The following is a 16,140-nucleotide window of genomic DNA, read 5'->3' on the forward strand; positions in this document are numbered from 1 at the left end:
GAACTGCTGAAAACCTTATTCAGACACTGGACAGCTACCTAGCTTTCACTAGGGTTTTCTGGATCCCCTCTGCAACAACCTGGTGCACATGTTTTTGGACTACAGTTCCCAACAGCCCCAGCCAGCATGTGTTTCTGGCCAAAACATCTGGATGGTACCGGGTTGGCGAAGTCTGTTCTAAGAAGATAGTCTTGTTCATATGGACTACATCCTTTTTTGTTCTTTCAAAATGAAGCTAATTTTCAGGAAGCTGGATTATTCTTGCAAGTCAATTGCTGGGTTTCTTGCCTCCTCCAATGCCACCAAGCGGAAAACAATGGATTTTTTCTAATAGGGATGAATTTCCCATTTTCTGGACAATAACAATGCATCTGCTTGTTTCTTTGCATATGGATTGCTTTTGATGCTGCATTTTTTTGCGGGGAGGGAAGAGTCCTTTTATTGCCTTAGTTCTCCTTCTGATTAAGAGACTGCTCTCTTCTCAGCCTCCCTGTTGCTGTTTCTCCTCCCCTCCTCCTGGAATAAGCAACTGCTAATGAGCTACACGGTGGCCAGGCTGCTTTTGATTAATGGATACCCAGAGCAACTTCTAAGTTTTAATGTTTGTGTTTTCAGCTCTCGCAATTTAGGAAGCGGTAATGACCCCCAAGGATGCGCCTTGTTGATTTGTCAGATGCGCAGTGGATTTTCAGAGAGGAGAAGATGAAATACTTTAATATCCAGCAGTCACTCTGGGGCAGCTTTCATTTTTATTAGCTAAGGACATCCTGCCTAAAATTACTTTTCCCGCCCCCTCCTCACAATACATTGATATGGGGGGTTAAAAAATGCCGTGGCATTTGATAAGTTGGCTAGGCCCTTACTTTGGGTCTGTTTCCAGTGCATTTGAATATAAGGAAAGGGAACAGCAAGCTGGATTTTCATTTTCCATCAGCCCTGCTGTAAGACAAGCCACATCAGGCCTTCTCTCCCTTAGCTATCACCCAGCCATCAGCCATTCCTGCAGACTACAACAGTGGGAGAGATGGGTCGCAGAGCCCATCTCATTGGCTCTCAGTCAAGTGCCTCCAACATGTTCCTGGAATTGTTTCTATTCTGGGTGGTCATGAAACATGGGGCTGTCCTTAAAGACAGCTTAGAAACTTCAGTCGGTCTACAATGCAGCAGCCAGGTTAATGGCCGGGCCTCTGTTTAGATATCATATAACCTTTGTTTTAAAGCAGCTGCACTGGTTGCCTGTTTGTTTCCGGTCCCAATTCAAGATTGCGGTAAACAATCTAGGCCCCAAATATCTGAAAGATCCCCCACTTCCCTACAGAACCTCTTGGGTGCTGAGTACAGTGGTACCTCGGTTTATGAACTTAATCCGTTTCTGAAGTCCATTATTAAACCAAATCTGTTCTTAAACCGAGGCACGCTTTCCCTAATGAGGCCTCCCGCCACCGGTGCCCTTCCACTGTTCAGCTTCTGTTTGTAGATCGAGGTAAAGTTCACAAACCAGAACACTACTTCCGGTTTTGCGAAGTTCATAAACCGAATAGTTCGTAAACAGGGCTGTTTGTAAACCGAGGTACCACTGTAGTTTGTCCTCCCTTAGAGGTTCGGAGGTGTGTGGCTGTCTGGGAGAGAGCCTTCTCTGCGTCAGCCCCTGTGTTGTGGAACTCCCTCCCCACAGAAGTTCACCTGGCACCTTCATTGTACAGCTTCCGGCAAATGCTGAAGATGCACCTCTTTAACTTGGCTCGGGGTGTATATTTCTAGGATGTGGCTTATTTCTGTAAGTTGTTTTGAGTATTGTTTTCTTCATGTCGTAATACGCCCTGGTACCTTAGGGTGAAAGGGACACGGGTAATGCTGTGGGTAAAACCTCAGCGCCTAGGACTTGCTGATCGTAAGGTCGGCGGTTCGAATCCCCGCGGCGGGGTGAGCTCCCGTCGTTCGGTCCCAGCTCCTGCCCACCTAGCAGTTCGAAAGCACCCCTAAGTGCAAATAGATAAATAGGTACCGCTTACTAGCGGGAAGGTAAACAGCGTTTCCGTGTGCGGCGCTGGTGCTGGCTCACCAGTGCAGCCTCATCACGCTGGCCATGTGACCCGGAAGTGTCTTCGGACGGCGCCGGCTCCCGGCCTCTTGAGTGAGATGAGCGCACAACCCTAGAGTTGGTCACGACTGGCCCGTACGGGCAGGGGTACCTTTAACTTAGAGTGAAGGACAGGAAAAGGAATGAATGAATGACTATGTGACATTTTGCAGGGTTGTTCTTTGTGCCTTGAGACATGACCTGCCCACCTATGGATTTTCCTAGGGCAACTCGATGCTGGATGGGAACACCCTCGCGGTGCAGGAGAGGCGGCTGCACATTGGGGTACACAACGGCTTTTGCTTTGTGCAGCCACCACAGGTGGTGGTGGTGGTGCCAGAGGCCGAGGTGGCTCGAGGGCGGACCAGCAGCTTACAGAGGAAACAAGGAGCCGGTGTCAGACCCAGGTAAGAAGGCGGCTTTCCAGGCAAGGAAAAGCCAGAAGTTCCTACCAACTAAACACACACGTCTCTTTCCTTCCTTCATCCAAGCAAGCAAGAAGATGATCACATTTCAAGGGCACATTCTGGCAAAAGTAACTGGGGAGGATGGGGTGAAGGGCCACTGCGGGATGTGGCTTGAAGAGAGGGGTTGTTGCCTGGGGAAGAGTCCTGAGGGCTGGATAGGCATGAGCACACCCTACACTGGCAGTACTTTGTTCCTCTCCAAGCAGAAATTAGGGCAAAATAAAGATGGTCAGGCCTATAAACCTGATGGCATGTGGCTGGTTGGCATATCATATCTGGGTCTCTCTGCTCCCCCCCCCCCCCGACTTCTTTCCCTGCAGTTCGGAGGGGCAAGCTCTTGTGCTGCGAAGCCGCATACACTTGACAGAGATGGTCCATCACCCGGCCTTTGGAGTGGTCCTGCTGCTGGAGTATGTCTTCTCCATGGCAAGTGGACCAGATGGGAAGGTATGCGTTGCATCTGCTGTCACCTCTTTGGTAGCATAAGGATGGCTTGAGTCTCTGTCTTCATAGGGTCACAACTCAGTTGTGCCAGCTTTGACCTCCTGGTACCTTCTATCCCTTTTTTTCTATGAGGATATCTTGACGAGAGGCGGACAGGCAGGCAATGCTTTTCTTTCCTTGGGCACAGCATAAGGACATAGAAACATCAGAAGAGCCTTATGGAGGTCAATTGTAGCCATTGACTGCCCTCTCCTCCCCTCTACGAGCTTCACCACTCATTTAAAAGCCAGGTCTGCAATGGTGGTAGCTGCGTATCATCCATATGGTGCCGTCTTGAACATGGCCAGTACAGAACCAATGCATTGGATATAATTGCACACTCACAGCACATCTGCTTCACGTAGGAATATTAGGCCAGAGGCTGGCTACTGCTCTCCCAGGGCATCTCTCACCTGGGACACAACCTGAGCAAGAGGTGACTTGATAGAAGTTCATAAAATTGTCCATGGCACAAAGGCAGTGGGTAGGGAAAAGCTTTCTCTTTCACAACACTGGAACTCATGGATTGGACAAATTCATGGAGGATAAGACTATCAGTGGCTACCAGCCACAATAGCCATGCTCTGCCTCCACCGTTGGAGGTAGCAATGTTTTGTAATACCAGTTGCGGGAGACCACAGGATGGAAGAGTTCTCTTGTCCTCAGGTCCCGCTTGCGGGTTTCCCATTGAGGCATTTGGTTGGGCACTGTGAGAACAGGATGGTGGACCAGATGGGCCACTGGCTTGATTCAGCAGCCTCTTCTTATAGCTAGATCTGATTAGCTACTTTCAGGGGCCTACTGGCGGCACTCAGCCTCAGACTCGTGGGTCAGAATTGGTCCCGCTAATGAATAACAGAGTCTGTGTACTTCTTGAGTTCCCAAGCCAGCAGGCAACCAAATTGCTTTCTAAGGATTATGAAAATGTCACTCTTTCAGAAATCGTTTGCTGTAGTCAGAATATGGTTCTAAATGTTCTGTATAATTGAGATTTGATGGTGGTTTTCTTTCATATCTTTACATAGATTTAACTGCTGGCTGTTTTGAGTGATTTTGTAACCTGTATTGGGTCCACATTTTGAATGATGTGGGGAGGGGGAATAGAAGGAGTGTTGGGGGGAGTCCACTAAGTGTAAGCTGCTACCTCCCAGCAAGTGAGAGTATGATGTTAGAAATGTGCAGTGGGAAAACTCATTTCGGGAATTATCATGGAAATGATTTCGTTTCCTCCAGGCTGGGCTATCTCTGCCCTCAAAAAGGTCTTCCTGTCTCATATAGCAGTGGTAGTTGTTGCGGAGGAGTGCAAGGGTGGCTGCAGAGATTTACAGCATGTCGTGAGGCTTAGGCACATTGCACAGTATGCTCAAATTGATTTTTAAGTCCTTTTAAAATTATTTAAGGCTGGGAAGCCAGTGTGAATTTTGCTGCTACCCTTGACTCGTACCGGATGGTTCTATCATACTTAATAAATCCTCTCTAAGTGGTGTTGTCTCAGTGGAGTGCCACCTTCCACTAAACAGTGATGAAAGATCCAGGGGAAGTTGCATGTTTTTGCAGGTGTGCAGGGGTGTGTGTGTGAGTTTTCCAGCATAGGGGTTGGCCAAATACCATTTCTCAGGGGTGCTGTTGCCCAGTAGTTACAGTAAAGGTAAAAGTAAAGGGACCCCTGACCGTTAGGTCTAGTCAAGGACGACTCTCGGGTTGCGGCACTCATCTCACTTTATTGGCCGAGGGAGCCGGCGTACAGCTTCCGGGTCATGTGGCCAGCATGACTAAGCCGCTTCTGGCGAACCAGAGCAGCGCACGGAAATGCCGTTAGTTACAGTACCTGGGGAGAATACCTAGCAATAAGATGATGTGGGTAGTGGTGTTGAGCTCAAAATCCCTCCCTGCCCCTTGTACTTCCAAGAGTGGCTGAACAGCCAATACTTCTTCCCAAGAAATGCTGGGAATTTTAGCCCTGGGAGAGTAATGGGGACTCCCAACAACTCTTAAGCATCCTAATAAAGTACAGCTCCCAGAATTCTTGGGGAGAATCCATGACTGTTTAAAGTGATATCATAGAATCATGTGTGGCATGACTTGTCTAGTTCATCTCACTGCTAAGAGGAGAACCTTTGGCAGGAATGGGACAAGGAGGCATCTAATGTTGAAAACAGTGATGGATTGGATGGATCTCTGGTCCGATCCAGCAGGGCTCGCCTTATGTCCTCCAAGTCTAACTCACCTTGCAAGAATCTTAGTTGGGCAATCATCCACTGATGAATCATAGCCTACCACCCTGCTCACTCTTGGCCAAGATTGTGGTCCAGTCCTAACTGGCCTGAAGCCTACCGGAGCCCATTGTAGGATGCAGGAATAATCTGGACCCCACCTCCCTAGAGAAGATGAGCTCTCTATGAAGGCAGTAGCACTCAGTTATGAAGCATGTACTGTGGCGGTGCTGGTTTGTCTTGTATTGGGAGAGCAGGGTGCCAGGAGCCGAGGGAGCTTCTATGGAAGAGTCACTGGTATATGAAGCATCCAGGACTAGCAGGCAAGCAATCTCAACAGAGACAGGTGGTGGGAGGAGAAGGTACCTGAGTGATTCTCCCCCATCATTGAGTCTTGAAGTCCCCCCCCCCTCATGAGAACTTCTTGCATTTAACAGCAGATCAGAAAAAGTTTTAGCAAAGCTATCTCTCTACTCTGCAAGTTCTGCCTTGCGTGTAGGATTTATTTATATTTTAACACGGAGGAGCATTCAGAAATAAGAGCCTGGAATTCTCCCGGCTCATTTTGCATAATGAGTAGCTCGGCCCTGGATATTTAACTTGGAAGATAACAAAATGCCTGTGGGAAACAATCCTAGTTGCCCGAGTCCCCCGCTGAAAATTACTGCTGATGAATTTAATTCTCTGTTTTGTAGAGGAGGCAGAAAAAAAGAAAAAGGAAAAAGAAACTTGCCTAGCCTTAGTTTTGAACTGGAACTTGGTGACCTCCTCCTTTTCACCGTGCGGATCACCCTTTCAATATAACTCAATTAGCAAACGTTTTGATTTGGGGCTCCAGTCTCAAGTGTTCCGCTTGATGGCCACGCAAAGGCGAAGGCACCTTCAACACAGCAGGAGTGAAGTCCAGTGCGCTTCTTTTATTTATCCAGATGAAACCCGGGCACCGTGATCAGGTGTTCCTTGGCTTTTTATTAATGAAATTAGCCACCTTAATCCACCTGTGCCGGTCTGAAGTGTTTGGTTCATTAGCCAGCGCTTAGCAGCACTGACCTGGAGAGCAACTTGCTTGCTGTCAAATTGCTTACCTTCTCTAAGGAGCAGAAAGCCCCTCAACCCCTTATTGATCCCCACAAGGTCTGACTTCCTTTCTAAGGACATGCCTGTGCAAGGAGTCACCCAGGTTCATTATAGTGTAGCTTTGATGTTATGATGCCACTCCACTGCCCCGCCCCCACTGATGCTGCTGATTTCTTCCCCCATGACCCACACCAAGAAAAAAGGGGGGGGGCAGGCTGAAAAGGAGGCTTTCAAGGGGAAGAAGTCATCATTGTTAGTGCTTATGAGAGAGGGAGAAAAACCCTATCCACTTTCTCCATGCCAAGCATGTTATAAATTTCTATCCTGTCACCACTTATTTGCCTTTCCTCTAAACGAAAATGTCTTATTATCTGGAGAGACCCTTGTCCTCAATGAAGACCCAGATGAAAGTGCCTTTGGCTTCCTCCCGGCATTCCCTTTGATGCTGCCGGATTTCAAAACCGTTAATTAGATGCGGAGGTTACCCTTTAGTTAACTTTGCCCTAAATACTTCCAGGAGCAAATGCCATCGAGGAATTGTCTGCCCTTGGGGACGCCACAAACAGCACCATTCTGTTGGCCATTTGGCTGCCCCAGCAGCACACTCTGCCCTTTCCCCCTTTTGGTAACATTTGGACGGCGGCCTGTGCTTGGCTCCGAGCCCCTTCCACTTCCACCTCACAGCTCCTCTGAAAGTAGGTGAGGAGGTTGGGAGGATCTGTCAGTCGTTAATTGAGCACTTAATTGCATATCTGTGTGCAGATTGCAAGCGCCACCTCGACACAGCCAGCTTCTCCTTGGCCTGCTCAGTCTCTCTCTCTCTCTCTCATCTCTTTTGCAGGCTGTAAGCAAGCTCTGAGTTCCGCACACAGCGGGCCCGTTCCTGAGCCTACTGTAGAGACAATGGGAGTTGTCAGGCAATGCATCAACCCAAGGCTTGATTTCCCCAGGGGGTTGGCAATGGCCTGAGATGTCATACCTGACCGTGCCGCTTGCCTGATTGTACAGCTGCGCAGTTGGAATGAGCAACCTTGTCTTGACAAATACATTGTCGAAAGTATAACAAATGAACTGGCTGTGGGTCTCCAGGGAAGGAACATCCTGTGTTTTCACCCTAGAGAAAGATTACCTCTCGCATTACAGTGTCACGGATCCAGAAAGGACTTAATAAGTGATGCTCCCTGCCCTGAGTCAAGGTCTTGCACAATGACACAACTTTCCACATGAGAATATTTGGGGAGGGACCACAGCCTCTCTAAAACAACATATGTCCTGCTGTTGAACTGCACTTTCGAATAGGTCCCACCCTTCACCTCCCTAAGCCTTTGCTGGGGAGTCTGGGGTGGGGTACAAAATCCCATATATTTGCATATATATTTATAAAACCAGGTATGCCCTTCCTGTCTCTGAAGAAGAAAAAAAGATGGACCCAAGACACCCAACAGATCCCAACAAAAGTGTTGCAAGAAATCAAAATACATTAAAAGAGTTGCCAAACAGCAACAGATAAAATCAGCCAGGGTGCAGACAGTTCATTATATCCTACAGAGGGGTGGGGTGGGGTGGGGTGGGGAGACTCTGGTCTTCCAGATATTGCTGGACTCCTGACTCCCATCATCCACTGGGCCATTGGCCATGGGGGCTGCTGGGAGTTGGAGTCCAATAGTAACTGAGCGTCAGTCAACCATGAGTCAAATGGTTGGTCTGCCTGGCTCTGTATTTTTCACACTGGCTGGCAGTGTGTCTCCAGAGTTTCCCTTCCTTTCCTGGAGATGTCACTGAGGATTGGACCTGGGACCGTCCGTATGGAGAGTGTTAGCTGGTTGTGGGTCTCCAGGGTTGTAGATGGGACATTCCAAGCTCTACCTGGAGATGCCATTGGGGATTCAACTTGGAGTCTTCTTTAAGAAAAACATGTGCTCAACAACTGAGCCAGGCACGGCTAAACTTGGACCTCCAGCTGTTTTGGGACTACAACTCCCATCATCCCTAGCTAACAGGACCAGTGGTCAGGGATGATGGGAATTGTAGTCCCAAAACATCTAGAGGTCCAAGTTTGGCCATGCCTGCCAGTGAGCGATGGTCTCCCAAAGTCCATTTCTTTCTGCCTTCCTGTGCAATAATGCACCCACTCTCAAAGTAAAAAGCTGTTTTTGATTGCAACACCATTGGCAGTTTTGCTTCCGATGCCTTTCAAGGTGTTTCATCGCTCATCTTCAGATTCTGAGCTTTGCAAAGGTGTCACATGTAACATGCTAAAATAATTATATTAAATCTCTCTCTCTCACACACCCTTCAGTCCATTGCGTTCAGTCTCCTTACTGACTGTGTGCAGGAAATACTGACTTGCAGCAGGCCTTCTGGAAAGCTCTAGAAACAGTGACCTCCAGAAGGAGCACTCGAAAGCTCTCTATTTTTTTCTTTCATTTAAAGAATTATTGAGGTCATAGCACAGAAAGAGAGGTGGCCTAATACACACACAAATGCTTTCTATGACTCAGAAGTAAAAACAAGCCAATTTCTTGCTCCTTTAACTCTTAAGAAGCTTGGTATTGTGTGTTTGTGTTATTTGTGTTATTTTTAAAAATTCTGTTCAGTTTTTGACACCTCACAGCTATGTTGCTGTAAAGGAAATTGACCTGTAGAAGCACTGAAATAATATAATTACATGGGAGATGGTTGAATGGAGGATTTGAGGAATTAGAGTGAAAGAATAGGGGTAGAGGAAGGAATCTGTTGGGATAGCAGCATTGCGTTGTAGTGGGTGGAGGTGCCTTTATCCAGTACTGACCCAGTTTGTATTAGGGATTTTCTCTCTTGCTAATATCTGTATCCTGTTTCCAGACTCACTCGATCTGTGTGCTGATGACTAAGATGAGCAAATAGCGGACCCGCTTCATCCCCTCTGTTCTTACCTAGGCAATTTTTGCTGAATGATATGAGGGAGGCTCGATCTGGCTTCATGGAGACAGGTGGACCACAATGGTGGTTGATGGTCAGCTTTGCATAAACAAATCTGAGTTATGTTTAGTTCTCATGGATGTGTGTGTTCAACTTCAGGTGGCAGGTGGGAGTCAGGTGCTGTAGGGAATCCACATGATTCCCTATATAGAGAACACTAGCATGCCCACAAAAATGCTAGGCTACAGCTATCTGTCATTTGGTTTTCTGTGTGAAGGCTGTATTTCTTTAAGTCTTACGAGTTCATCTCAAATGCTTTGGCCCAGATACATGTTTATAGCCCAGACATTGAGACCTTAGGGCAGAGGACAGCCAGCTGATCTGGTGCTCTCTGGTTGTTGTTGGATTCCAGCTACGATCAGCCCCAGGCAGCCTGGGCGATGGCCAGGATTTGTATGAGCTGCTGCCCAGAGAATGCCAGGGGGTGATGCTCTTGCCCTAGGGCTTCAATGATGGACCTTGGTTGTACCTTCTCTTCTGGAAGAGCCATCAGAGAGGAAGTTGTCTTGGTGTACTGTGCAGCCTAATCCAGGCTGTGGGTTATGTGACCTGATTCTCCTGCGTTCACACCCAGTGAACTGATCCATCTTCTTTGGAACTGAGATTCCAGGGCTATGAGATTGCCTGGGCAGGTGGCCCCAGCTCAGCTTCACAACTTGGGGAGCCCCTGTCAGAGCTGTCTGCAAGCTGGGTCTCAACAGATGTGTGAGCAGGCGTAACTAACTCAAATCTTGAAAGGTCTGGTGCAATAACCCTGGAGCACCCATTTAAATTTAGGATTAAAGCAGTCTATTCATTTGTAAAACGGAGCCTGTCGCCTTTCAAATGTGCCTTTCTAATCTGTGCATGCAAATCTAGCAGGTTGTAATTATGCTTGATTAATTAACCTGGAATAAAGGAACATGATTTCTTCCCCCACCAGCTCACCACAGCAGAAGCAAATGGTGTATCCCCAGGATACATCAGCAGCTTAGCCAATTCCCCCCCCCCCCCCCGTGATATATTTTGCATGCTTGGAAGCTATTGGCTAGGGCTGGGATGACGCAAGAGAATGAGAACTGTCAGTGCATCAGAGAAATCTCATTGGTATTTTGTGTGTACTGATCCCATGCCTGATGTTTTCCCCATACATAATCTAGGAGGGCACTGTGCGCCCATTGCTTCCCACAGCTCCATCACACTGTGAATACCAACCCAGTGCGCACATTTTAATATTTATAGATAGGCGATTGTATCTCCCCTGGGGGTCAGAGAAGACGCCATTTGTGAGTTCCTGTTTTGAATTAGACATGCCAGGCTGTGGTAATAATGGAATTCGCTTTCCTGCTGGATGGCACCTGGTCCTGCTGGGGGAAGGAACAGCTCCTCTCCTGTGCTCTGCATGTCAAATCCAAACCCAAACTGGTTTACCTTGCATTAAAATAGCTTGCATTATAAAAATAGCCGGTCTTTATTAACCAGCTCTGCCTGAGATATTTGGGGCCTGGTGTTTAGATAGTTGAAGACCCAGTTGTCTTGAATTATGATCATCAGGATGGTTTTTGAAAGTAATATTTGTGAAGCAAAAGGTAATCTTTGCTTTTAGGTTATGGACTTGTATGTCATCATCAATGACTGCTAGCTATGATAACAGTGTTCTATCTCCAATTGTTGGAGAAGGCATATAATGGCCTGAATCTTCCAGTAGCTAAGAATGAAAAATGGGGAAAGTGTGGTTGCGCTCAGGTCCTGCTTGTGGGCTTCTCTTTGAGACATCTAGTAGGCCACCCTGGTGAGAAAGCTGAAGCACTCTGATGCAGACTCCGGCCTCCCCACCAGGTCCACTGCAACCTTTGCCCTTGAGAACCTGGGAGCTGGGGAAGGGTGGAGTGCCAGAACAAAGGCTTGACAACCCTGCCTGCCATGGTGAGGGGGTATGGCTTAGCTAAGCCCAGCAGGGCAGCTTACTCTATGGTCTTAACCCCTTCATGCATTAATTAGAGTTAAGCATGCTGGTCATATGAGGCTGATTATCCCAAATTATCCTCCATGAAACAGGAGGAAGCAGTTTCCCCAAAGTGATCAGCACCCGAGCGGGTGCCCCCAAGGAAGCCAGTTTGTATGCTGAGCTACCGTGATCAGGCTCCTGCCCCAGACAGTCTGCCCGTCATATGAGTGTGGGATGTGCAGATTAGCATGCCTCCCAGCGCTCTAGAGTGTCATCAACAGCCCTTTTGCGCAACCCGGCCGTGGCTTCGCACTGAACCCAATTAACCCCCTACCCTCTCCTTTCTGGAGGGTGGATAATCCCTAAGCTGATTGCCTTTGTAGCTTTCGTAATGAGCAATTTACAGGGAGCCGGGAGAAGGATTTCAAAACGCTGGGACGCAGCCGTGAGTTCCTAGGCTTTTCTTTTGAGACCCTTCTGAAGAGTCCTTAAAACGGGGACAGCCTGAGCCTCCTGAGCCTCTCTAGCTAAGAAGCCAGCCTATAATGTTATATTCAGAATGGTGCTTCCCACTGGTGTAGCCCATCCTGTCCCTAAGAAAATGCATCACTTTCTCTCTGGAAGGTCAGGTTACTGGCAGAATTAGTACTAGAGCTCCAGGTACTGGAAAGTGAATCCTGATTGCTGGGGTTGATTTATGGGGCTAATATTAAAGTTGGTAAGACTTAGGAGAAAGGAAACAGTTCTCTCCTCTTCAGTTTGAATGCCACACTATCACCAGCCTTGCAGGATCTGCTTTGTTATTTTTATTATTGTTATTACTTAGAACCCTGGACCTGTAACTAGAATCGGGTGCACAATACCGGCCAGAAGGGCAGACACGCATTAAGAAACAGAGCGCTTCTGAGCACATGCTCAGCCCAGGAATTGCGATCAGTTTCAGAAATTAACTCACAGTCATTTCGCACAAAAAAATCCAATTCTGGTTCCTGCCCACATGCTTTCTTTGTTCTATCACTTCAATTTAGGGGGATAGAGAAGCCTATTAGTCATTGCTACTGTCAGCCAAGTGGGAGTCGCAAGCTCTCCCTGACCCACTGCGAAGAATCAACAGATCTATCAATAGAGCTCAGCCTACCAAGTATCTCACCATATAAACTGCCCCGGACCCTGCAATCACCATCTAAGGCCCTTCTCTGTGTTCTCCTTCCATGGGAGGCCTGGAGGGTAGCAACCTGAGAATGGGCCGTTTCAGTGGTGGCCCCCCTCTTGTGAAGTGCTCGCCCTGGGGAGGCTCGCCTGGCGATTATTCCATACCCTTAGGTGCCAGGCAAAAACATGTCTTTTTTCTTGGGCCTTTTCATTATCTGAGGTCTCCTTGAGTGGGTGGGATGTTTAAATGTCGCCATTTAAGAACAGGGTTGTCTTTCAGATTCTTATTTTACGCCTCATTTCAATGCCTATTTATTCATGGTTGTAAATCACTTTGAGTTGCTTTTGTACAAAATATGAACCAAGCTTAATTATTGTTATTGCTGATAATAATACCTACCACCTACTCCAGAATCTCAATGCTACAGTGGCCCTTTCCCACTCTACCATAGACTGTGGAGTGGGAACACAGATAATGAAGGTTTTATTACACAGGGACATTGGTACAGTGGGAGGAAGTTGCCTTTGAAAAATCCTGGGGTTTTTTGGCTCCAGGATCAGCTTGAACATAGCACATCATTTTAGAAGCAGCGAGGAGTTTGAAACTATGTATTTTTGGGAAGGGGCTTTTTTTGGATTATTGCTTGATTTTATCCAAAATCATGAATCACATTCACATTTAATAGCTAACAGATTATTGCAGATAAACTTTTGTGGTCCACCGCCTATTTTATCAGATTCATGAAGTTGGCAGAGGCAGTCATATCAGCACATAGATGCTTACATAGGGTGTGGGGCCCAGGGGAACAAGGTCACAGGGAGATTGTATTCATATGGCTGCCACTGTGTTCTTTTAAAAAAACCATTCCCTTCTAACTTCTACATTGCCTGCACCTCCACGTATCATTGCCAAATTAAAAAGTACAGCCAGTGTATCTGATCTAGAAGATCTGGAGAAGGGCAGCCCAACTGGGGGAAAGTTGCAGCATTTGGGACTTCTTAGTTTAGAGTTTAGGGATGCGGGTGGCGCTGTGGGTTAAACCACAGAGGCTAGGACTTGCCGATCAGAAGGTCAGTGGTTCGAATCCCCGCGACGGGGTGAGCTCCCGTTGCTCAGTCCCTACTCTTGCCAACCTAGCAGTTCGAAAGCACGTCATGTGCAAGTAGATAAATAGGGACCGCTCCAGCGGGAAGGTAAATGGCGTTTCCGTGTGCTGCTCTGGTTTGCCAGAAGCGGCTTAGTCATGCTGGCCACATGACCTGTCTGCGGACAAACGCCGGCTCCCTCGGCCTATAGAGCGAGATGAGCGCGCAACCCCAGAGTCGGTCACGACTGGACCTAATGGTCAGGGGTCCCTTTACCTTCACCTTAGTTTAGAGAAAAGGCAAGTAAAAGGTGACATGATGGAAGTTTATAAAATGAGGGATGGTACTGAGAAAGTGGATAGAGAAAGGATTTTCTCCCTCTCTCGTAACACTAGAACTCACAGGCATCCAAGGAAGCTGAATGTTGGAAGATTCAGGACAGGTAAAAGAAAGTCCTTCTTCATGCAGCTCATAGTTAATCTGCAGAGCTTGCTCCTGCGGGAGGCAGCGATTGCCACCATCTTGGGCAGTTTAAACAGAGCTATTAATTAATCAAGTAATTCTAACATGAATCTTTTAGTTGCCTTAAACCACTGTCTCAAGGCAATTAACACATAATTATAAACACACACACACAAAAGCAACAAATCCATAACAAGTGGACATTCATGGTAAAGACCTAGCTAGTGAAGCCTGTCAGAACAATGTCTTCAGCCATTTCTGGAAAGCATGTGCCTGTCTTATCTCAACAGGGATGCTGTTCCACATAATCCACATAATATCTGCATAATCCAGACTGCCTTTCTTGGTCACAGCGGTGTGCGATGCTAAGAGTGTAACAGCCCCATGGAACTGACATTTAATAAGTGCTGCAGTGGCGTAGCGTGGGCAGGAGGGGCAGCCGCACCGGGCGCAACATCGGGGGGGGGGCGCTCGCACTCACAGCTCTCTGCCCCTACCTGGCTCACTCTCTCTCTCTCACTGCAGTGCTGGCTGTGCGAATCCGATCCGAGTCGCCGGGTCGCCGCCCACTGTGGAGGGGAGGGTGCCAGGCGTGCGGTGCAGTGCGGAGAGAGAGCGAGGGACTATCTGGGGGAGGGACAGTGCAGCGGAGGGGGGGGCGCAAATTACTTGCCTTGCCCCGGGTGCTGACAACCTACGCTACGCCACTGAAGTGATGTCTTCATTCTCACATCCATTCCTGGCCCCCCTCACCCTTGAACCACAGACGCCATCCGTTACATCGCTGACAACGCCGGCTTACATGCACTCAATTCGCTGGGCTGTTTGGAACCCCTCACCGGACGCAACTTCTTCAAACGTGGTCCTGCCATTGCAAGGAGGAGTGCAACATAATCCCAGTCACGTTTTGGTTTACAAGACACCACCAGCCACCATGAGCTCAGAAGAGGTGAGTTGTGATCCCCAGAAACATATTTTGGGGGAAGTATTGGCAGAGCTGGTGGTTTGGAGTCAACAGGCCCCTAGCCAGGGACATGGCGAAGCCAGTCAGCAAATCAGCCATAAATAGCAGTCAGAGGGAGGAACCTATGAGAAAAAATTGGCAGAATTGGCACTACTACATGTGCCACATAATACCTATTACTTATTTGTCAAAACTCAATCATTTACTGTGGCAGCACTTACACTTTGGAACTCCCTGCCCATTGATACCAAGCAGGCACCTTCACTGTATTCTGTTCGGCTCCTGCTAAAAACATTTTTCTTTAGTCAAGCTAGGTGGTTAGAAAATCTGGTGTGAAATTTAATCTGTTTTAATTTTAGCTTCTTGCATTTTGTAACGTATGGCAATTTTCTCCTGATTTTGTGGTTTTACATTTTTGTAAGCTGCTTTGAGGTTTCTTATAATTAAGCAGCATATACATTTTATGAACTAAATAAAAATAAACAGTCCCAGACAGCGGCTAGGGTGCAAATCTTACCAGGAGCATGTGCTAGGCTTGGATTCCAGGGATGCAAAGCCACATGCTAAGCATTGAACCTGGGACCTTCTGCAGGTATTTTCTGAGAACCCCAGCTTCTTTAAGAGAGAGAAAGGAGTTTCTAGTCCTTATGGTGTGTGAACACCTGCTAAAATCAGAGAAGGCAGAAGGGCTGCCAAACAAGAACTCCAGTGGTTGGAATAGGGGGCCGAAAGTCTGTGCTTCTTCTACCCCCAAGGTCAAGCCAGGACTACATCAAATAGTAGAAATTGCAGAAATGTGCACAATTTATGCAGGTCTCAGAATTCTTGGGGCAGAAGTCAGATTCCTTCGACCCAGAACATTAGGATTTTATACTGTTCCTCGGTGGCAGCATGAAGAATAGGAGAAATAAGGATGTCCTTGCTTCCTCCCCTCTCCTTTTTTCCAAATCCCAGGTGAAGCAGGTTGAGTCAGGGACTGTTCAGTTCCACTTCTCCACTGGCTCCGAGGAGCAACCTGCAGCGGCTGGAAAACCCTCAAGCAGCACGAAGGGAGAGGCTCCTCTCTCAAAGAATCCTCCGCCCACGCCGTCCCCCAGTGAGTTCTTTTTCCAGATTGCTAACTCTTCAAACGCACAGCGGGACGTCTGTTCCACTCCAGAACTTGGTGGAGGTGGGGAGAGACCACTTAAAATGCGCTGCTGTAGTTGGAGAATTTGGAGAGATAAGGCCAACAACTTGGGCTCTGCTTTCTTGGCGAGATTCCCACT

General features: G+C 47.7%; 1 protein-coding gene across 2 annotated transcripts in view; it reads left to right on the plus strand.

The window, feature by feature from the left end:
• The window catches only part of NPHP4 (nephrocystin 4), a 96,637-nt gene that overhangs the window by 34,814 nt on the left and 45,683 nt on the right, over positions 1 to 16,140 (plus strand). For both annotated transcript variants that reach the window (XM_083452052.1, XM_083452053.1), the window contains exons 8-11: positions 2,306 to 2,487; positions 2,868 to 2,994; positions 14,675 to 14,857; positions 15,827 to 15,968. In XM_083452052.1, coding sequence (XP_083308178.1) covers positions 2,306 to 2,487; positions 2,868 to 2,994; positions 14,675 to 14,857; positions 15,827 to 15,968 — 634 coding nt within the window. The remainder of the gene's footprint in view (positions 1 to 2,305; positions 2,488 to 2,867; positions 2,995 to 14,674; positions 14,858 to 15,826; positions 15,969 to 16,140) is intronic.

Source organism: Podarcis tiliguerta (genome assembly GCF_965153285.1).
Source record: "Podarcis tiliguerta genome assembly, chromosome: 8".
Lineage (NCBI taxonomy): Eukaryota > Metazoa > Chordata > Lepidosauria > Squamata > Lacertidae > Podarcis > Podarcis tiliguerta.